General features: G+C 32.8%; 2 protein-coding genes across 10 annotated transcripts in view; one reads left to right on the top strand and one right to left on the bottom strand.

Annotated features, from left to right (window-relative positions):
- The window catches only part of LOC100878018 (uncharacterized), a 47652-nt gene extending 41671 nt beyond the window's left edge, over positions 1 to 5981 (top strand). The window contains exon 11 of the transcript XR_013041608.1: positions 5707 to 5981. The gene's annotated coding sequence lies outside the window, so the exon portion shown is untranslated. The remainder of the gene's footprint in view (positions 1 to 5706) is intronic.
- INPP5E (Inositol-3-phosphate synthase) overlaps positions 1 to 23435 on the bottom strand; it is a 57512-nt gene that overhangs the window by 1448 nt on the left and 32629 nt on the right. For 3 of the 9 annotated variants that reach the window (XM_076542179.1, XM_076542182.1, XM_076542178.1), the window contains 5 exons: positions 5529 to 5841; positions 4882 to 5441; positions 4321 to 4789; positions 4132 to 4252; positions 2397 to 3966 (listed from right to left, as the gene is read on the bottom strand). In XM_076542179.1, coding sequence (XP_076398294.1) covers positions 4138 to 4252; positions 4321 to 4789; positions 4882 to 5441; positions 5529 to 5841 — 1457 coding nt within the window. In that variant the 3' untranslated portion in view covers positions 2397 to 3966; positions 4132 to 4137. Of the gene's footprint in view, positions 1 to 2396; positions 4253 to 4320; positions 4790 to 4881; positions 5442 to 5528; positions 5842 to 23435 lie in introns of those variants that run through there. The other 6 variants (XR_013041603.1, XR_013041604.1, XM_076542180.1 and 3 more) reach the window with 4 other exon arrangements.

Here is a 23435-nt window from a genome sequence, read left to right as displayed (position 1 = left end):
CACTCGTTGAGAATCAATTACCGCTTTATGCCGTTCTTTTATTGTTCGGGTAGCAATGGATTCACTCAAACGTTCTGCCTGTTAGTGGCCGGTGATCGTTATTTGTATAAATTGGTAACAGATTTTTGCTGCAGAAAATCAGTTTAACTGGTGGCCATTTAGCGACGAGAGTGGTACTATTGGGACGCGATGAGAGAGAAAGTGCGAGCGGAAAGTGGCGAGCTGTAGCTTTAGCCGCTACAATTTTAATGTTTTTCCCTGCAAGTTCGGCAACTCTATGATCGCAAGGCTCTTATTCGATCATTTTCTTCCACGACAGGTCAGAAATATGTACAATTAGACATCGAGATATTGTAAATAATGCAAGAGGTACACAAAATCTATATACTCGAATACCTGAATATCCGAATATGTGTCCGAATATGTACTCGAATATTCGATGTTAATAATTTTATTATTTAACGAGGAGACGAAGTTTGTGCGTGCACTCTTATGTATGTAACTTTACTCTACTTTGTCTTTTTAATAACAAAATATGCCTTGAATAGAGATACCATGCACCTCGAAATCTTTTGTCCACGTCGTAAAAGTTTCAATCTTAATCCTTCTTAGGGTTAATTGTATTTAATTCATAGAAGACTTTTCCATTAAATTTTGCATTCTAAATATTTAGATGTATACAAAAATTAATGTTTGTATTTATAAAAAATTTTTATGTATGTCACCACACGACAACATTGTGGAACAAAGAATCAAGTCATAACTATATTTTGAATAGTAAATTATCTCAAGAACAATTGCTTGGTTACTATTAAATATCTAATATTGAAATAATTACATTGTCAAAATTAATGTAATAATGAATAATAATTTAATATCAGATATTAAATTTTATTTTTTAATGTGATAGTCGACATGGATTTTTGTATTCGAAGCAAAAGTTACTCTATAAAATATACAGTGAATGTATAGTAACTATGTTAAAACAAAGAAGTATGTAAGAAATCTAAGTCAGATTACATTCAGACACTTTTTGTTATCCTACCAATGTTGCTATTCCGCATCACACACATTATTTGTTATATTTATCAGTGAGATAGAAACTAATAAATAAAACAGATCATAGTAATACATATCTGTATGATTTAGAAAGCAATTTTTGTTATTCACAACTATACACAATACATCAATGAAAAAAGCAAACATGTTATTTTGTACGACATCTAAATTTAATTAACAAGGAAAGGTACGGAAGTGTTCCTCTCTGATTTTGATGAGGAACGTTGTATGGTTTTTTGCGTATAATAACAGGATGTTAACGAATTGTGCAAAATGTAATTTATTTATAATAAATGACATATATATACATATATATATACATATATGTAATTACATATAATTATATATAATTACATATATATACATATTTATAAAATTTTCTTCACTTTTTGTCACTATGCAAATTTGAATAAATTGTAAAATAAGGTTATGAAAAATTTGTTTGTTATAAATAAATTACCTTGTTATTATACGCAAAATCTATACAACTTTCCTATTAGAAGTTTTAATGTATCTCGTATGGTTTTCGAGGTAGCCAAAACGGGTCGAAACTTTAAGGAGGCGTTTCACCGCTTAAACCCGCGTCTCAGCCGATAAAAAAATACATGTCCCTTATTTTTGCCTGTTTAACAAACGTACGAAGTTTCATCAAAATCGAAGGAGGACACTTCCATACTTTTCCTTGTAAGACAACGACTGACAGTCGGACGCATAAAATATGGAGCACCATAGCAAAACTATTATGACAATTACAAACCAACTATTGCAAACTCTTTATTCTTTAGTACACTTAAGTGTAATATTACCATATAATAACGCTTTACTGGAAAGAATTAAAGATTTAGTGAAGCAACAAATTAACTCTTTATTAACTTTTGGAGCCTCATACAGCAAAACTGAGAAGCTCGTGTGGTCCTTATTTCTGCTATGTTGCTGTGCACACAAATAGACAAAGACAGCAGATATTTTGATTTTCAACTATATAATTTCATTATTTTAAGAATTTGAGAATTGCTTCACACCTATGAAGGGATTCAAGTTTTTAAAGACTTTTGAAACTTTTCAAAATTTCTCAGATGCAAATATGATTTGAAGTAATTTGAAATTTAACATTTTTTAATTGCTTGGAAACTAGTAGGACTATTTCAGATTCGTATCCAGAGTGTACATATTTACAGCAAATATCTAGAACTGGATTTGTTCCAATATATGCTCAGACTGTAAGCAAATTATAGCTATCTCTCACAAGTCTGACAAGTGATAATAATATTACATAAATAAAATTTACAAATACCAGCAGAAAGTAATAAATAGCAGGTCAAAAACAAAGATTTATCTTTTCTCTTTCATTCTTTTTTTATTTAATTATAAATAATACATATGTCTACGATATTTGGTATTACATCTGTTACAATAATTAAAAGCTTACTTATGCTTTTATTTTGAGTAGTTGTTAAAAGTACACATTGTGCATTAACATACTTTATAAACTGTACTAGAAAAAATTTGTTTGTTATTTATATAAAACAGTCAGAACCAATTAAAAATTAAACAGACTGGGACGAAAAGCGTAACATAACAGGAAAGAAGATGATTCTACGAAGAGAAATAAATAAATAATATGTACGTATATGACCTGGTTGTTATATCATAGCATTGTTGCTTCGTTTTTGTTAATACGGAGTTTCCAAAATTAATAGTAATATGATTCAAATAATACAATAGATTTTTACAGATTATTGTTTCGTTTTTATCATATTACATGTACTATAGCCAATGTAACTACCATTATTACTGATATAAATCTGTTCCAACTACAAAATAATTACAAGGTTCTAATGTATCTCCGCGTTTTAGTTTTTCAAGTTATTATTGTCAAAATTATCTGTAGTATTGCCGTATTTTATTAGATCTGTTACAAATTCTGTAGATTAGAACTATTCCTGTTCGGTTAAGTATTTGCAGTTCAGGACCTTATCTAGATAATCATCTACAGAGAAGTACATGAATCTAAAAATTCGAACAGACTAAGAGCCGAATGTAACTGAGATATCGATATGCTCGTCACGAGAAAACGATCTCATGCCTATAGTTGTAAAAGCAAACGTATTAAATGTTCGAAATTTCGGAGCTCATTGTGTTAAACCAATGAGGATAACGACAGACGTTTAACCAGACTAAAATCCAGATGCTTAACCAGATTTCATCATAAATTGTCCTACAGACCACTCATAATTAATGGCTCCTAACATTGCCCTGATAATAACGTATATGGACATATTAGGCAGTATGTATACAACGTGGCTGATGAAAATATTGTGCAACTTGAACAAAAAATTGTGCAAGAACTTGAAAAATTTTAAAGCGAATATACATTAAAATTTAGTATTTTTTTTTTAACTCATCGAGTGGAGTTATGTATGTAACAACAGTTGCGATGTTTTTAACAGTAACTGCAATACAATAAAAAAAGAACAATAATCCACAACAACTGGTTATATTATTCCAACTATATCACTGACAATGTTTACAAACTCTAAAAAGAATCAATAATGAAATGGCGTAACAACTACTGTTGGATTTAATCTTCACAAATCTAAACTGCACAATAAATCAGAGGATATACTGCCTAAGCTTAGTTATAGTCACAAATATAGAAATAAAAGTTATACCTTAGGCAATAGGCATATCATTAAATTTATTACATAACATAAATTTATATTGTCGTGTGCAGGCTCCTGTTTTTTGTAGCTCGAGGAGATCGCTTTTGCTATCTGTGCGTAAATCCGTCAGCTAGGACAGCCTACTTAAATTTAATCGTATATGTATTCCATAAGTTTTCAAAAAAAAATTTCTCGAAAATAAAACTTTGGACAATTCTGTGTTTACTTTTTCACGTAGAATCACCTGTATATATAGAACAGACAACAAAAGAAACAATATTAATTGCAAGAAGTAAAATAAGCACATACATTGATCTCGCATTTTGATATTCAACCATTAGAACTAACAAATATTTCTGATGTATTAATTTATCAGTACGAAAATTTCTTTCTATAAAATTTATATTACCTAGTTCTACTGGATTGAACATACTTTAGAAGTGCCATGAGTCTCATCCATAGCGGCTGCTCGTCGCTTTATACCTTCTAAATACACTTCGCGATTAAATAAACCCCCGCTGAGAGGAATTCTGTAAAATGTTAGTTGAAAAATATATTTGAGTAGTAGTTTTGTATAACATTAACAATAAATACATACGTATCAATACCAGGTCTAACAGTAGTTTTGAAAACACCCCATACAGGTTTGTGATCTGATGTACAAATACTTGGAACAGAGTCATAGACTAAACATTCTATAATTCCATCTTTATACGAAGAAGAACTTTCATGACTAACTCTTCGAATGTATGCTTTTGTGTGTCCTTTTCCTTTAAAGAGAATTCTGTCAGTGTATGCAGGTGTGCGCTGTTTGCTACTCGAATCAAAAATTTGTGTTCCAGGATCATATTTATAAGTAGGAGGAAATGTAATTGGCGCTTCTTCAAAACCACGTAAAACAGCTCCTTCATTAAGAATTGTTCGTAATTGGTCTTTATGTAAATTTATAGGTGATTGTTGAGGAAAGCACGTATCCGCCACCCACTGAATAACCTCTTCTCGTGGCTGAGTCAAACGAAAATTTAAATCACCACACCAAAATACACAATCAAAATTTTGAGTTACATCTAAAATAATAATATATTTTCAATACTTTCGCAATGTAATATCTATTAAGACAATAATAACAACTTAATGTAATAATATATTTATATTATACCTTTACTTTTATGTTTTGTAGGCAAATCTTTAGGAAGATCAAGATTTCTAACTATCCTTTTAATATCATGTATTCGTTCCTTAACTTTATCTTGATGTGCAGTTAAATGTGCAGTAACAAAGAGGAAACTTGTACCAAATAACATTAAAGCTATAGCTACTGCACCCTTTGTCCTAAAAGCAGTACCTGTCCTGGTTGAAAAACTGGCGTCTTCAGCAATAGAACAAAACCAAATTAAATCTCTCCTTAAAAAGAGCGCAAGGTGTAATGTTCCTAAACTAGTACTAGAAAGTAATACATGAGAAGGGCCCAGAGTCTCTTGTAAAGCTGCTTCCCATTCATTTCGTTCAGAACATGATTCTTGTGTTCCAATTGCTAACAAGTCGGGCACAGTTTCAATATCTGAAGGTAACATAAAGTCATTCAATTCTTTTGGTGGACTCTGTCCATTCATGTTCCATGTTCCAATAAAAATTTTTAATTCACGATTTGGTAATACTTTCTCAAGTTCTACTGGCCCAAGCAATGAATTTGCAGCGATTCTTCCATGTAGAAAATTTCTATATAAAAAAGAGAACACATAAAATTTATTTAAATAGGAAGATAATACTTTTGTATAATTAAGATTTAGTTAAAAGTTGATATACCTTTCTCGTGCTTTCTGTGTAGGGATTAAATTAAGAACTTGAACAGCTAACAATGCTTGTTTGGCTAAACTATCCATAGATGCTCTATTTGTTTGAAATTCATGGCACTCTTTATTCTTAAATAACGTATCATGAGATGTAGATCGTGATTTAAATTGAACTGGTGCACTCTTTACAGATTCTGGACTCGAATGTCGCATGGAATTTGTTGGCGAAGTTAGAAGTAGATTATTCATTGACCGCCTATGAAGTAACTTTTGCTTTAAATATACAGATAAACTTGGAGAAATGGATCCAGAAGATAAATTTTCACCTAAAATATGAAAATATTTTGTAATTATATAAAAATATATCAAATTTATTTGTAACAGTATTAAATATAAATGTATACATATGTATGTATTTCAAAATAATGTTTTGAAAAAATAAATTTATCGTTATGATATAAAGTAATATATAATGGTATAATTACTATTTATAATAAAATTTGAAACATTCAGAGTGGCCATAGCTAGAAAAATGAAAGGAAATTAAGAAACTGTATATGTTTCTTTTCTACGCTTCATTCTTTACAAATTAGCGCAACTTTTTACAAACATTATAAGTGTCCTAAATTTTAATACGAAGTTGACAGGTGTTAAAAATGTATCATACATTTGTCAGTGCAACGCATTTTTGTGCCTATTCCTACTCTGTCAGTTGTAACAGTAAATATACGAAGCGGCTTTCCAAACTCAACTTTCTTAAAAATTAAGTTGAGAATGGAAAAATTGCGTGGTATTTTTTTTTATTTTTCATAAAAGATTACGTCGTATCAACTATTACATATCATTCAATTGTATCCGGTGAAGGAAAGTTTACGTTTCTACATGTTAAATCTGCATTTTTCAGGATTTGTAGCTTAGAAATAAGCTTAAAGGATTCAGTTATGTGTACTGAAATTTTTGACAGCAGTTCAATATATGTATATAGTTCCAAATATATAGTTCCATTTAAAAAACGAAATTTCACCATCATATCTTTTACATTAATAATAGAGTCTCTTTTATCATGCAATTTCCATATAAACACATTTTCGTGTTATCAATAGTTCATGAAATATCGCGCTGTCACATTTAGGCATGAACGCCCTGTAGATACATATAGAATTTCCATGCAAGTTTCATTAGATGCATTTTGTGCACTACGAATATTTACATAAATATGTCCATATAAACATTATTTACATAAATACTAATATACATCAATGTTTACATAATTATGCGTATATATTTAAAACGGACATATGTATAATATATATTTGCATGTAAACAGAAAGAAATTAAAAATTTGCTTAAAGTATAAGAGGACTTGAATATATGACCACAGTGTTTCAAAATTAATCGTTCTATCCTCTAAATCACGCATGCTGACTTGATCTTCGGCACAACTAAAATATGTAGTTGTTATTTGACGTAAATTACTCAAATCGTTAGTTTTTACGAACGTTTGATTAAATCGGTTAATCCATTTTTATCTCCCATCAAATTCTCCTACTTCACAAAATATGGATTAAATATTTTGATTTAATATTTCAATTATATTTGTTTTAAATATATGGTTTAAATAGTTCTTCAGTACTGCCATGTTTACTTTTTAAGCTATTTACAATGCTTATAAAAAATGCATGTTTATATAATTTCATGCAATATACATATAGTATAAAATAAAAATATGTAAAAAAGACTTTTTAATTTTTTTTTTCATTTATCTACTAACAATATTAACTATTATCACATTTTTATGTTAATACAAATATTTAAAAAGTAATATGTTTTACCAGTTCTTTTCTCGATAATATTTCATGTGAGAAAGTAAAACGTTAACTAAATATTCAATGTTTAAAATTATGCAATATTATTTCAAGATAAACTTAACTATTAATATAAAGAACAAAACACAACAGTGACTGTTTCATAACTAGACATCAGATAAATAGCCGCTGGAAACGTCTTTCAATCGTACACGATAAGATTAGTTTATATTGGTATGTAATATTGCTATACCATTAATCTCGTTTAGCCTTCTCTTTTCGATTTATTACATCTAGAAAATACAGTTGTAAATTGAAACATGTTAATGAAGTTTTAAGTTTATTTTGTACGAAACATGCCATCTGGCCATGGAATCATCTCATTATTCCAATATCAAGAACAGTTTTTTAGCAAAAAATATTGATAATAAATCGTACATTAACTTTGTAAAAATTATTGTATAGGAGATACTTTCATTTTCAAACTTATTTTTAAAAAAATATTTAAATTATTTTTTGAATTTCGTAGAGTTTACAAAATTTAAACGTAGTTTTGAACTGCTATTGCATTTTATAGTATAATAAAGTCTTTGGGAAAATCTAATTTATAGGTGTAAAAGTTGAGGTTTTGCCTAATTATATAAGTTAAAGCAGACTGATTTTCCTCAGAAAAGTACAGTACTTTTAAAGTCAACATTTTCTTGAATTTTCAACATTTTGTTGAAAATCTAGCATATTTTAATAACACCCCAAATAACTCATCTGTGTAAAGGATACGACACTCTACAGGGTGTCTCAAGCAATAAAATAATTTTAAGAAAAAAAATACACCGACTTCGAAATGCACTAAAAAGTATAAAATAATTTCTATTTCATTCAATCATACAATTACGTCACAGATATGAATGAAACCTATTTACTCGTTAGGTAGTATATTAAATACATTTCAACCTTTTCGGAGGCGGCGCAAAATTAAAAGATTTTCTTGAACATGTCAACCTTTGGACAGCCGAACATAGGCAAAGCTTGTATAGCTATTTTTTTTTCTATACATATAACTCGACAGCACACCGCGAAGTAGGCGTTAGTGCATATAAAATGTAACTATGGTCTATCTAGATTCATAGAGTATGCGATGGAAAGACTCAATCGCCGCATATACTATAAAAATAGAGCCCATCTGCCGCAAATTTGGTAATTCCCGCGTCGTGGGCTCCGTTTATAGGTTCTTAGATCCATGGCTTCCACATGCAAACGAAGTCGATTCAATTTTATTTATATCAGAAACGATGCGAAATGAAGATGCAGTCGTTACATTTACGTATAGTACCAGATATATCTATAATGGTTCGTATTCCTTCTCAGAATTTATTAATTTCCAATACGTCATACTACAATCAACTGGTTATTGACAGCAATGTTTACTGAGGTATTTTTAACTAGGAGTACTGCTCACAGTGGAGTCTGAGCGACACTGACGCTGACCGAATAAATGTTTTTGCAAACTTACTCCCGGTTTATCAATAAAATATTCATTTTTTCAATAATCAGTGAGGGCGCTGCTGACAGCAAGACTTTAATAATAAATTAAATTCACTCAAAGCCGACATACTGTCGCTTCGATTCATTAGTATAATTAAGACAAACAATATTGAATTTACTTATCTAGATAAATTTTTCTATTAACCAACAATTTTTTATTATCCCCTTTGTTCTTCCCCAGAGCTCCATTTTGATTTGATAAACTCAATTCTCTCTTTAAATCCTCTTTGCCTTCTTATCAAATCAAGACGCTCCCAAGATGGATATGAGAGTAGTTCAATGTCTTCGAGCCTTTTTGCTCTTGAAAATGCAACATATGTCTTGTTCTCCTCAGATGTGGCATACTTAGGCTTGCTTTTATGCAATGGTTTTTGGCTAAAAGAGAGTTTTAAGAAAGAATACTTTTATAATAAATAATCATGTGAAGAAAAAATATTAGCCCCTTTTCTTCCATTGTATATATATGTAGGATCGGAAATAATCGAGGTTGACGGATTACTAGTTTTTTTGGGAATAATAATAACAGAATAATAATTTTAATAATTTAACAAGAGTATAATAATCAACGAAATATAAAAATCAAATACGGACACTGATACAACTTTTCGGACGACTTCCTACTTCCAACGTTACAACGAGACTGCCTCGCGACGCCCCGCCGTTTTCCTCGTTCGCCCTGGGTTCTCGCGTAAAAGGAAACAAATGCTAGCTAATTCTTCGTTCCCTCGCTAATTTTCGCGGCAACTCATAATACCGCCGAACTATCTTGGCGCCAATCGTCCACGTTTCCCGCTCGCCCGATCGCGCCCGATCGTATTCGATGAACCCCGAATAAACCGATCCCACATATGTGTACCTGAGTATGTCCTCCAAGAGAGCTAACTCGATTAAAAAGTTGTTTGAAACCAGACTCCTAAATCGTCTCTAAATTTTCGGAAAAGTATCTCGAATATTGTCTTCAGAACTTATGCTAGGCCAAAAAGAATAACGCGCCACTTCCTTCCTTAATTCCTCTGGAGAAAAAGCCGGGATACTAAAGATATTCGCCTAACTAATTAAACTGGTCCTTTCGATCTTCTCAGGACCTCAAATAGTCTAATGAGACGTTCACCAAGGAGAAAAGACCAGATTTCTGCTATTTCTAGTGAAAGGACCTCGTTCTGGGCTAAAATTAAGTCTAACTCCTTTAATTTTTATCCGATTTTGTTCAATATTGAACTTAAAGTTGTTTTTATTTAGATCTTGAAATGTGTGACGTTTCAAGGCTCTATCTATGATAGTTATCGAGAAAAGTGCATTACATGAGTCGAAGTATAGTCTTCGCTCGGCTTCGCCTCGTCAGACAATTATGCGCCGCCTCCGAAAAGGTTGAAATGTCTTTAATATACTACCTAACGAGTAAATAAGTTTCATTCATATATGTTACGTAATTGTATGATTGAATGAAATAGAAATTACTTCATTAGGAAATAGAAATTATTTTATACTTTTTAGTGCATTTCGAAGTCGGCGTATTTTTTTTTCTTAAAATTATTTTATTGTCAAAACGAACACTGACAGCCAAAACCAGATCGCTTAATTGGGGAGCCTGTTGTTCACTGGCTACTAGAACGACCCAACGATACAGGAAAAGGGTAGCAAATCAATTGATTCTAATATAAAATCGTAATTGCTGAACCGCCACCTAAAAGATACGGGCTTCAGTGACCAAGCCGCTCAAATGGGGAGCCTGCTATTCGCTGGCTACGAAACTACCCAGAGCGAACTCCGAGAATCTGACGGTGCGTTAGCAATCCGACGAAAAATCAAATTTGAGTAGCTGAGAGCTATCGTTTCGATGTCTTAGCCTTTCTTGGCACTAAGTATAGCACTCTCCTAAAGGAGTTTCAGATATGAAACCGTTTGAATGGGGAGCCTGCTGTTCGCTGGCTACTAGGACGACCCACGGTCAAGTATCCAAATGGCGTATACCCGCTTTACCAGTCAAGTATTAAGAATCGTTTCGGCTCTTGACAGCGAAAACTGTTCCGGTTATATGTACTTATCTGAAGACTTCTTGCTCGCTCGACTTCGAAAACTGTTCTGCGATTTAGGCGGGTTTCGCTCGGCCTTTTATACTCGCAGCCCTGTCGATTTCTTGGAAACCCCCCATAACGTCGAAATATACATATAATTTTCGTATAAATTCGCAATTAAACATTAATTATGAAAACGAACGATTTAATTACATTATTAATATTGCATTCTACTCGGTAGTTTATGTTATTGATACAAAAATAATAGTTTAATAGTGTTTTAATGAAAATTGCATTTTTCATCTTCTTCTATATACTACGTACGAATTCTACACGGATCGGAGTTAAATGTATAAGCATACGATGCTTCTCGAACATTCCATAGCGAAATAGTATAATTTACAATATATGTATACTGCAATAAACTAACATTTGACTTTAGTTCCGGATAACATAATATTAGTAAGCTTGATGTGCATTGATTGACTTGTTTAACTAATAGGTTTTAATAACTAATAATGTCCTAATTGTAAAATATATTCCTATCCTTCTCTAAGATTACGCGAGAACACTAGGAAATTCGGGGCGAGCATCGCGGCACGTAGGCACTGCGAAATTTTCCATATACAGAACTATACATTTATTACCGACAGTTTACTTAATTCTTATGATACAGTAAAGACTGGATAACTGCAACAAAATCGGGACCCAAGCGTTGCAGTTATAGAGTCGAGGTGTCGATTTTGTGTTTACATTTGGCTCGAGCCGAGCGCCGAACGTAGAAAAGGACAGAGACTGTAAGAGAGAGAGGTCCGAGGAAAGAAAACAATCGGCAGAGACGTATCGATGTGACAACACTAATGCAAAGTAAAATTTTTTCATTTTTTGGTTTTGCTAAATATTACTTTTACCAATGTAATTGTGAGATTCTCCTGATCAAAATAAGACCAAACACGGCATAATTTGAACAACATTTGTTTATGTAGTAATATTATTTGTTTTTTCGAGTGTATTGAGGTGCGATTTTATATAGAACCAAAAGACCATTATTCACCCGACTTTACTAAAAATTTAATTTTTAATAGCCTCTCACGTTCACTCTCTGTCCTTTCCTACGTTTAGCGGTCGACACGAGCCAAATGTAAACAAAGAATCGACACCTCGACTCGATAACTGCAACGCTTGGGCCCCGATTTTGTTGCAGTTATCGAGTCGAGGTGTCGATTCTTTGTTTACATTTGGCTCGCGTCGACCGCTAAACGTAGGAAAGGACTGAAAGCGAACGAGAGAGGCTGTTTAACATTAAATTTTTAGAGAAGTCTGACGAGTGATGGTCTTTTGGTTCCATACATAAATTAATTTTCGGAAAAAAAATACACCGACTTCGAAATGCACTAAAAAGTATAAAATAATTTCTATTTCCTAATGAAGTAATTTCTATTTCTCTGAATCATACAATTACGTCACAGATATGAATTAAACCTATTTACTCGTTAGGTAGTATATTAAATACATTTCAACCTTTTCGGGGGCGGCGCAAAATTAAAAGATTTTTTTGAACATGTCAACCTTTGGACAGCCGAACATAGGCAAAGCTTGTATAGCTATTTTTTTTTCTATACATATAATTCGACAGCACGCCGCGAAGTAGGTGTTAGTGCGTATAGAATGTAACTATGGTCTATCTAGCCCTTTGCGGACGGGACGGTTCGAAGTGAACCGTGGGGCCGAGCTCCTGCCGCGATAGTCATTAAAAATTGCCGGCGTATATTTCTGCCTAAACGCGGTTTTCGTTCATAGCATTCCAAGTCATATTCTGGACATATTATATATACATGCACAGATTTACGTGCATGAACACATGTACGCGTTTCTCGGCTCAATCAACTGTTTTCGCCAAACGCAAGTATGAGTTCTTCGGCCAATTTGATGATTTACACAGAACGCATATATGCGGCGGTAGTCCGCAAAGGGCTATATTCATAGAGTATGCGACGAAAAGACTCGACCGCCGCATATACTATAAAGCTAGAGCCCATCTGTCGCAAATTTGGTAATTCCCGCGTCGTAGGCACCGTTTATAGGTTCTTAGATCCATGGCTTCTACACGCGAACGAAGTCGATTCAATTTCATTTATATCAGAAACGTTGATCAAATGAAGATGCAGACATTACATTTACGTATATTACCAGGTATATCTACAATGGTTCGTATTCTTTCTCGGGATTTATTAATTTCCAATACGCCATACCACAATCAACTGGTTATTGGCAGCAACGTTTACTGAGGTATTTTTAATTTTGCGCCGCCTCCGAAAAAGTTGAAATGTATTTAATATACTACCTAACGAGTAAATAGGTTTAATTCATATCTGTGACGTAATTGTATGATTCAGAGAAATAGAAATTACTTCATTAGGAAATAGAAATTATTTTATACTTTTTAGTGCATTTCGAAGTCGGTGTATTTTTTTTCCGAAAATTAATTTATTTAACGCTTTTTAGTGGAATGGGGAGAATTGTATAGGATACTGTGAGACAGTTCTTCCAGGCTTTTTTTGACTGCGTAAATGCCATGAGCATAATTAAGTAAAAGACAACATGGATATTCGTTTTTCAACTTTTTTGCAACAATAATCCTTTGCAACTAAAAAATGAAAAAATTTTTGATAATGGTATCATTGGGGAGTTAGACTCCACAAGATGCGAAAAGCTTTGTTCCGATCGGACCACCCACCTAGGAAAAACCGCCGAACATGCATAGAAAAAATAATCCTTTGCAACTAAAAAATAAAAAAAATGTTTGTTAGAACGGTAGGGAGACTTTACCAAGCAATGGGAATAATACACCAACGTCAACGTGAACTCATCTTGCTGCATAAGTTGCGTGTCAAAGCGGCAAAGCTTAGTTAGTGTTTTGGTACAGTGCATTGTAATTGCCCTTTCTTGTCTTTCCCGTGCATAGCACGGGGCGTTCCACTAATAATAATAACAATATTTATTCGCTAATATCACGAAAACTAGAGCTTACCGCCAATTATGCATAAGGAAAAACTCGTTTAGAATCATGCTACTAATAACGTATGAGAAGGACATAAAAATCGTTCGAAGTTGGCTTCAAAAGTTAACAACAATTTCTGTAATATCTCGAAAACAAAAGCTTTCCGTCAATTTCGCAAGAGGAAAAAGTTGTCCAGAACCACGCCCCTAACAACATATTCAAAGGACATTAAATTATGCCGTGTTTGGTCTCATTTTGATCAGGAGAATCTCACAATTACATTGGTAAAAGTAATATTTAGTAAAACCAAAAAATAAAAAAGTTTTTCTGTTGCATTAGTGTTGTCACATCGATACGCCGGTTCGGATTACATTACATACACTGTTCGCTCGTCAAGTGTCAAAATTCAAGGGGGAACCCCCTAAGTGGTGGGGATAGTAACGTTGCAGTTATCCAGTCCATCGTTTGTCGCAGTTATCCAGTCTTTACTGTACTTGATTTGTCTAATGTCGCGGTTGGTAAGAGAGAAATACAGTCGATAATTGAAGAAATGACACCGGGATAAAAGTTTGAAAATTCTTCAGGGATGTTACAAAACTTATAAACCGTTAAAATAAGACTCACCATTGGTTTTAAAATAATCCTGCTTGATTGAAAATGGATCTTCATAACTACGTTCACTCGATCGTAACTATTCATAAAAATAATACGCACCACATAATAGTTGATTTCACAGCTAGTTCACTTGACTATTACTTTTTATTATCACTTTTAACTGTAATATTTTGTTATTATTTTTCACTAACTTCCTACTATAATAACGATGGACAAACACGCGAAGACGCGTAACTTTTTTCTCTTTAACATTTCCCTTCGAACGTTCTGTCCTATACTATCGATTGTGACTACAAATGTTTCGAGCCTAGAAGAAGCGAGAGTTCTGGACAACATCTTCGGCCGTTCGGCCCGTCGAATTTGAGAATCATAAAACAATTTCGTTTCGGTTTGCTGGATTAGCGGTTGCTTCGTAAGCGTCCGAGAAAACCCTTGTCCCTTTCCCTTTTTAAAAGACAAAAATGGTTTTTGCGTTTTTTAAAAGAAAAGTCTCTTTCCAGAAAGTACCGAAAGTACTTTCCAGTGTTCTCTTTCCAGAAAGTACCGCGCTAAGAGCGCAATGGAAGGGAGAACCGGAGGTTTTAAGTATGGCAAAAAATACCAAAACCAGACAGAACATATTCAGAACAGAGTTAGAGCAGAAGAAAGTTAGAATAATTATAGTACACAGACCAAGTCTAAATAGAGCAGAGTAGTAGTGACATTAACAGAATAGTTCAAACGTAGCAGAAATTGTAACGTGACTCTGATAGACGGTCACATTGTATTAATAAACACTAACGAATTTGTTTATAACCACGTGTCTTTTCGTAACGGCTCCAATCTGTTCGAACTGGGTGGTCCTTCCTCAGAAAAGTAGTGTATAGACGGCACGCAGTGCAATACGAGGGCTTGAGCGCACCATAACAGCGTAATCTCACTTTCGTTCGAGTGTCAAATGTTCTTGTTGCAAGAGACTGTTGTGAAGTAGCGTAGAAGTTGGCAGATGTATAAATTTTCTGAGGAAATAAAAGGTCGCTGAAATTATTTATGAATAAATCGTTCACGCGTTTTCGTTCATGTTCTTTATCCGCGATTATTACATTAGAAAATTATTGAACAGTGGTAGCAGAATATTACAGTTAAAAATGATAATTAGAAGTGACAGTGAAGTAAAATGAGTTTACTAACCAAGCTGTGACATCAGATATTGTGCAGTGTATCTTTTTGCGAAAGATCAGCATCGATGAAGCCATAAGAACACAATTTCATTAGAACAAGATTATTTTTAAACAATAGATGAGTCTGATTCAAATTTTCTTATCATGTATTTACGAAAAATAAATAAATGAAAACTATTTTTAATTATTCTGTTCGTTGTTTAACTGACAAGGGACATCACCCAATTGATACACGCCGATTTTGATGAAATTTTTATATGTTATAGAACTCGAAAAAATATTTGACACGTATTTTTTTTTATCGGCAAACATCCATTCTGAAGTGGTGAAAATAACCCTTAAAGTTGGGGTTGAAAAAACTATTTTCGCAAATATCTCGGGAACTATTAGGCCTAGACGAAAAATTAAAAGTGCAAATTTTTCTGTTTTTAAAGGCCAATAATATGGCGTAAGTGGATTTTTGAAAAATTTATTTGTTTAAAAAATATGTTAAAAATTAACATTATTTTGCAAATTTTTTTAATAAAACGTTGTTCCATTTTGATCAAGTTTCACATACATAAACTATGGGTCAAAAAAAAAAATACGGATAAATTGGATTTTTTAATTTCGTTTGTTGAAAAAATATTACTGTCCTTGAAGTTATACGTACATTTTATACCTTCCGTTCGGTTCACGACTGATTTCTATACATAGTATTCTGGCAATTGTATTATATTAGATTTTTTACGCTAACTTATTTAAAAAAAGAATTTGAAGGTCCAAGGTGCCTCTATAAAAATATGCTGTTCGAATCAGATATCCTATTTGATCCGCGTTATGGGCGCGTACTGGTGACAGTATTCGACGCACGGAAGATCTTAACACGTAAATTGTACTTGTGCGAAGTGTGATATCTTCATAATGATGTAGAATACATGCAATTAAAGGAATAACATCTGTTAATTAAGAATTGCTTCACGATTATAAAATATATATTGTTCGGTTGGGTTACTCTGAAAATATCACTTTTTTAATCATTTTTTAATTTTTTTAAATTTTGATAAGCAATATCATGTCGCCGAATAAAACTTTAACAGATTTAAGCATTAAAAAATCGCTACTGGATTAATACAACCTTCTGATGTACATATGTATATGGTTATAGAATATGGAAAAATTTCGCGCATGAAATATCAAATCTTGTACCTACATTAAATTCACGAATTAACCTACAGGCATGGGACCGTATGGTTGCAACAGTAGCAGCGCGGAACATTTTGATAATCCTGTTGACTTTACTTTCAATCAAATTAAAACTATGTCACTTTTACAAAATATGCGCTGAAAAATACTGATATCCGTTTCGATTTTATAATACATAGCATTATTACATCTTTTTCGTTTACTACCGTTTATAATATATTAGAAGATCATTTCAAAGTAAAAGACATTAATTTCAAAATTATAAAAAAATGATATTTTCAGAGTTATCATATTTTTTGCAATCGTGAGGCAATTCTTAATCAACAGATGCAATTCCTTTAATTGCATGTGCTCTAAATTATCACTTGACAGAAATACAATTTACGCGTTTAGATCTTCCGTGCGTCGAACACTGCCACCGGTACGTGCCCATAACGCGGAACATATAGGATACCTGACTCTGTCCCCATATTTTTATAGAGGCACTTATGGACCCCTAGATTCTTTTTTTAAACGAATTAGAATAAAAAATATAATATGTTGGATTATTTATGTATAATCCTTTACAAAAATGAATCGTTGAGAATCACTGTTTTCTTTCTTTGTAAGAATCATTCTGGCACCACCAGGTCTAAGGGCCTGTGACTGTTTAGAGTCGAAGGCTAGGGTAATAAACATGGTGCAGAGTTTTCTTTTATATTAAGTGGACGCTAGCTTTCCCTTTTAGAGTCAGAGCGTCAACTTCACTTCTAGAACAGTTTTCAAAGAGTAAAGACGTTCTTCCGAGCCAGTATAAATAAAACAAGATAATAATTAGATAGAGGACTATAATCATTTACCCATAATCCAATAGGTTATGGGCCCAGATTACGTTTTTTATTAACTGTTTTTTGTGTGTGTTTTTTTTGTTAATTTTTTTAAAATAGAATTAAGTAAGTGCTAAGTAGTGAATAAGTTAGATTATAAAGTTTAACTATACAAGTGCTTAATCAGACTATACTTAGTGATAAATAAGATGTGTAAGTGATTATAGTGATTGATAAACAGTTTTAGAACAAATAAAATTTATAATGGAAAATTCAAAGGTTAAAAGAAACATTAAACCATTTGATGGAGACAGATATAGTGTGTGGAAGTTGAGAATACGTGCGCTATTGAATGAACTTGATGTGATTGAAGTCATTGATAATCCAGTTCCTGAAATCCTGTCGGAGGACTGGAAAAAGGCAGAAAGGATTGCAAAGGGTACAATTGTTGAATACCTGTCAGATTCTTTCCTTGGTTTTGCGAAGAAGGAAAGTACTGCGTGTGAGGTTTTGAAAAATTTAGACGCGATATATGAGAGAAAGAGTCTTGCGACTCAGCTGGCTGTAAGGAAGAAGTTATTAAGTTTAAAGTTACAAGGTGATACCTCGCTGGTAAAACATTTTACAGTGTTTGATGATTTAATCACTGAATTGTTAGCAGTTGGTGCTAAGCTGGAAGAGACTGATAAAGTGTCGCATCTCCTACTGACACTTCCAGCAAGTTACGATGGTGTTATCACCGCGATTGAGACTTTGTTTGAGGATAATTTAACATTAGCGTTTGTTAAAACGAGATTGTTAGATCATGAGGTTAAAATAAGAACGGAGTGCCGTTCAACAAGCGAAAAGGTACTCCATGCTTATCAGCAACAGAATATGGGAAATAATAAAAATAATTTTGGAAGTGCAAGTGGCATAAGAAAGCCACATGGTTATAAAAGAAATAAAAATTTGAAATCTAAGAGTACTGCATCGACGGTAAAGTTCCACCACTGTGGAAGAAAAGGCCATAAAATAAAGGATTGTTTCCACTATCAGAGGAACCTACAACACAAGGCAGAGCGGAAAAGAACTGTCCAAGCCGTTCAAGTGTCAGAACCGATGGTGACTGATGATTCACAAGGATTTGCCTTCATGGCTGGCGATCATGAGATTGAAGACGAAGAAAAATTAACTTTTGTTTTGGATTCCGGGGCATCGGACCACTTGCTGAACAAGGACAACTTGTTTTCAAGTTTTACTATATTGCAGCCACCAGTGAAGATTTCGATTGCAAAGACCGGAGAGTTCATCGAGGCAACAAAAAGAGGAAACCTGCAGGTCATCAGCAATTTAGGAGTAAAAGGGACATTGGAAGATGTCTTGTACTGTGCTGAGGTCCCCTATAATCTATTGTCTGTAAGGAAAATGCAGCAAGCTGGACTGACCGTAACCTTCGATGAAAAGGGAGTCGAGGTAAAAAAGGATGGTAAAGCTGTGATGATTGGTAAACCATATAATAATTTAACTGCAATTGATTTCAAAATTGATATGGAAAAGGTAGGATATATCAATTTACAAGCACATAATACTACAAGTAATAATTATGAATTATGGCATAGACGTTTAGGCCACATAGGAAGATCGAAATTTGTAGAGTTAAAAAATAAACAAATGGTTGTTGATGTCGAGTACATTGATAAAATTGTACCTAATGATAATTTATGCGAAGCTTGTATTAACGGTAAACAAGCAAGATTACCATTTCAAAGGGTTAAAGATAAAAGTCACATAAAACGACCATTATTTATTGTACATTCAGATGTTTGCGGCCCTATCACTCCACCCACTATAGATAATAAAAATTATTTTGTGTTATTTGTTGATGAATATAGCCATTATTGTGTTACATACCTGATAACGTATAAATCAGATGTATTTTCAGTTTTTCAAGATTTTGTTAAGAAGAGTGAAGCTCACTTTAATTTTAAAATTGTTAATTTGTATTGTGATAATGGCAGAGAATATTTATCAAATGAGATGAAGGACTACTGTGTGCAAAAAGGTATAAGTTATCATTTAACAGTTCCACGAACCCCTCAATTAAACGGTGTTTCAGAGCGTATGGTCAGAACCATAACGGAAAAAGCACGCACAATGATAAGTGGTGCAAGTTTAGATAAAGTATTTTGGGGAGAAGCGGTGCTCACAGCTACGTATCTAATTAATTTGACACCGACTAAAGCTTTGAAGGAAAATAAAACACCATTTGAATTGTGGCATAGTAAAAAGCCCAAAGTAAAGTATTTAAAGGTTTTCGGTTCTACCATTTATGTGCATAATAAAACTAGAAAAACTAAATTCGATGAAAAATCGTGGAAAGGAATACTAGTTGGTTATGAACCGAATGGTTATAAAGTGTGGGATGTGGAAAATGGGAAATTTGTTGTAGTTAGGGATGTAATTGTGGTTGAAATAAATTACTTAAAAACTCGACCGGTGGTGAGGCTTGAAAGGGTTAATGAAAGAACCCGTGAGGAAACTGATGCATCTGACATACAGTCAAAATCAGTAAAAGTAAGCGAAGAGCCTCATAAATCTGATAATGATAAATCAGATAATGTATTAAAGTCGAGATTAAAAGTAAGTTCAGAGGAAAAATTAGATGATAAATCTAATAAATCTGTAATAGAAACAGATGCACAAAAGGAGTCTTCATCTCAAAATGATAAAACAGTAGTAAAGACAAAACTTGAACCTAGAAGGAGTGATAGGATTAAGCAACAACCTCCTATTTCATATAATGAAAATAGTATACAGTATGATCTTCTTATGTGTGCGCAATCGTTTGTATATAGTGTTCCTAATTCATTTGATGAGATTAGAATAAGAGATGATAAAGTTAAATGGGAACAAGCTATAAATGATGAGTTAAAATCATTAAACATAAATAAAACTTGGACTTTGGTAGAGAGACCAAAGAATACAAATATTGTAGATTGTAAATGGATATTTACTATAAAGAATGATGAATTTGGAAATCCATTAAGATACAAAGCGCGTCTTGTTGCACGAGGTTTTAGCCAAGAATATTTATCTGATTATAATGAAACTTTTGCTCCAATTGCAAGAATAGCAAGTTTCAGGTTTGTAATTGCTTTTGCGAATCAATTTAATTTGTTAATACATCATATGGATGTTAAAACAGCATTTTTAAATGGTATTTTAAAGGAAGAAATTTATATGAAAGTTCCTGAAGGAGTTATGAGCAAAGAAAATCAAGTTTGTAAATTAAATAAAGCTCTGTATGGTTTAAAACAGGCAGCAAGATGTTGGTTTGAAGTCTTTGATGAAAGTCTTGTTGAAAAAGGTTTTCGAAGCTCATCAGTAGATCGTTGTATATATATTTTAGATAGAGGAAATATATTTGAAAATATATATGTTGTACTTTATGTGGATGATCTTATGATTGCGACTGCTAGTAAAGAAACAATGGTTAATTTTAAAGGTTATCTAATGAGTAAGTTTCATATGACGGATTTAAATGATATTAAATTTTTCTTAGGAATACGATTTGACAGAAATAGTGAGAAAATAACCTTAGATCAAAGTGCTTATATTAAAACGGTTTTAGAGAAATTTAAAATGCAAGATTGTAAAGCTGTTAGTACACCTCTCCCAACTAAGCTAGATTACATAGCCTTAAATTCTGATGATAAGCATGATGCTCCATGTAGACATTTAATTGGTTCTTTAATGTACTTAATGGTATGTACACTACCAGATTTGTGTGCTGCAGTAAATATTTTAAGCAGGTACACAAATAAAAACAATAAAGAACTTTGGCAGAATTTGAAGCGAATATTAAGATACCTCAAAGGTTCGATAGAAGTTAAATTGAATTATACAAGAGGTAATTATACTAATATAATATGTGGCTATGTTGATGCTGATTGGGGAGGTCATGATGAGAATGATAGGAAAAGTACTACAGGATATTTATTTCAATTATTTGAACGATGTACGATTTGTTGGACAACAAAAAGGCAAGCATCGGTAGCTACTTCATCTACTGAAGCAGAATATATGGCATTATTTGAAGCGGTTAGAGAAGCTCTTTGGTTAAAATCGTTAGCAGTTAGCATTAACATAAATATTTCAGATCCGATTGTAATTTAGGAAGACAATAATGGTTGTATAAATATAGCAAATAGTCCAGGCAATCACAAAAGATCAAAGCATATTGATATCAAGTATCATTTCTCTAGAGAACAGATAGAGAAAAATGTTATAAAACTTGAATTTGTCTGTACAGAACACCAGGTAGCAGACATATTTACGAAGTCACTGCCAGCAGCTAAATTCTTGGAATTTCGAACAAGGATGGGACTTCAGTAATGTTTTTTTAAAAAAAAGAAAGGAAAATTTCCATATTATTTTTTTTTTTTTATAAATATATATATAAGTATAATTAAGTATTTGAAATGACCTGATTAGGTTTTTCTGGGTTTCCCTAATCCATGCAATAAATGTTGGGTCATATGTAGTTTCCCAGAGAAGGCAAGGAAGAATAGTTCTTTACTAATTAAATAGAAATAACAATTTATTAAAGTAGCATTATGGAATCAAACAAACTTTGTAACATGTTTATTGAGTTAGATTAAAACAGTACCGATTCATTTTTGAGGGGGCGTGTTGGATTATTTATGTATAATCCTTTACAAAAATGAATCGTTGAGAATCACTGTTTTCTTTCTTTGTAAGAATCATTCTGGCACCACCAGGTCTAAGGGCCTGTGACTGTTTAGAGTCGAAGGCCAGGGTAATAAACATGGTGCAGAGTTTTCTTTTATATTAAGTGGACGCTAGCTTTCCCTTTTAAAGTCAGAGCGTCAACTTCACTTCTAGAACAGTTTTCAAAGAGTAAGTAAAGACGTTCTTCCGAGCCAGTATAAATAAAACAAGATAATAATTAGATAGAGGACTATAATCATTTACCCATAATCCAATATAATATAATACAATTGCCAGAATACTATGTATAGAAGTCAGTCGTGAACCGAACGGAAGGTATAAAATGTACGTATAACTTCAAGGACAGTAATATTTTTTCCGCAAGCGAAATTAAAAATTCCAATTGATCCGTATTTTTTCTTTGGACCCATAGTTTATGTATGTGAAATTAGATCAAAATGGTACAACGTTTTATTAAAAAAATTTGCAAAATAATGTTAATTTTTAACATATTTTTTAAACAAATAAATTTTTCAAAAATCCACTTAGGCCATATTATTGGCCTTCTAAAACAGAAAAATTTGCATTTTGAATTTTTTGTCTAGGCCTAATAGTTCCCGAGATATTTGCGAAAATAGTTTTTTCAACCCCAACTTTAAGGGTTATTTTCACCACTTCAGAGTGGATGTTTGCCGATAAAAAAAAATACGTGTCAAATATTTTTTCGAGTTCTATAACATATAAAAATTTCATCAAAATCGGCGTGTATCAATTGGGTGATGTCCCTTGTGAGTTTTGGTGTAAAGACGTCTCATTAGACGTTTAGATTATTCCGAGGCAAAGGCTCTTGAATACGTTTACGCTCAGCCGCCAAGCTCGATGATCTTGTCGCTCTCGCGTGCTATTCTCGCGCCCTGATTGATCCGTGTTTTTCATTAATAATTCAAAAACTAAGCTTCATTCAACATTTTGGTAAAGGAAAAAGTTGTTCAGTATCACTCCAGCTATCATCCCCTAATATTATGCCCGCCAGTAGCCGGAAAGACTGTATAAATATAATTATGCTTACAAGGGACAT

Source organism: Megachile rotundata, chromosome 2 (genome assembly GCF_050947335.1).
Source record: "Megachile rotundata isolate GNS110a chromosome 2, iyMegRotu1, whole genome shotgun sequence".
Classification (NCBI taxonomy): Eukaryota; Metazoa; Arthropoda; class Insecta; order Hymenoptera; family Megachilidae; genus Megachile; species Megachile rotundata.
The sequence above is the reverse complement of the archived record's forward strand: the minus strand, read 5'-3'. Positions and strand labels throughout refer to the sequence as shown.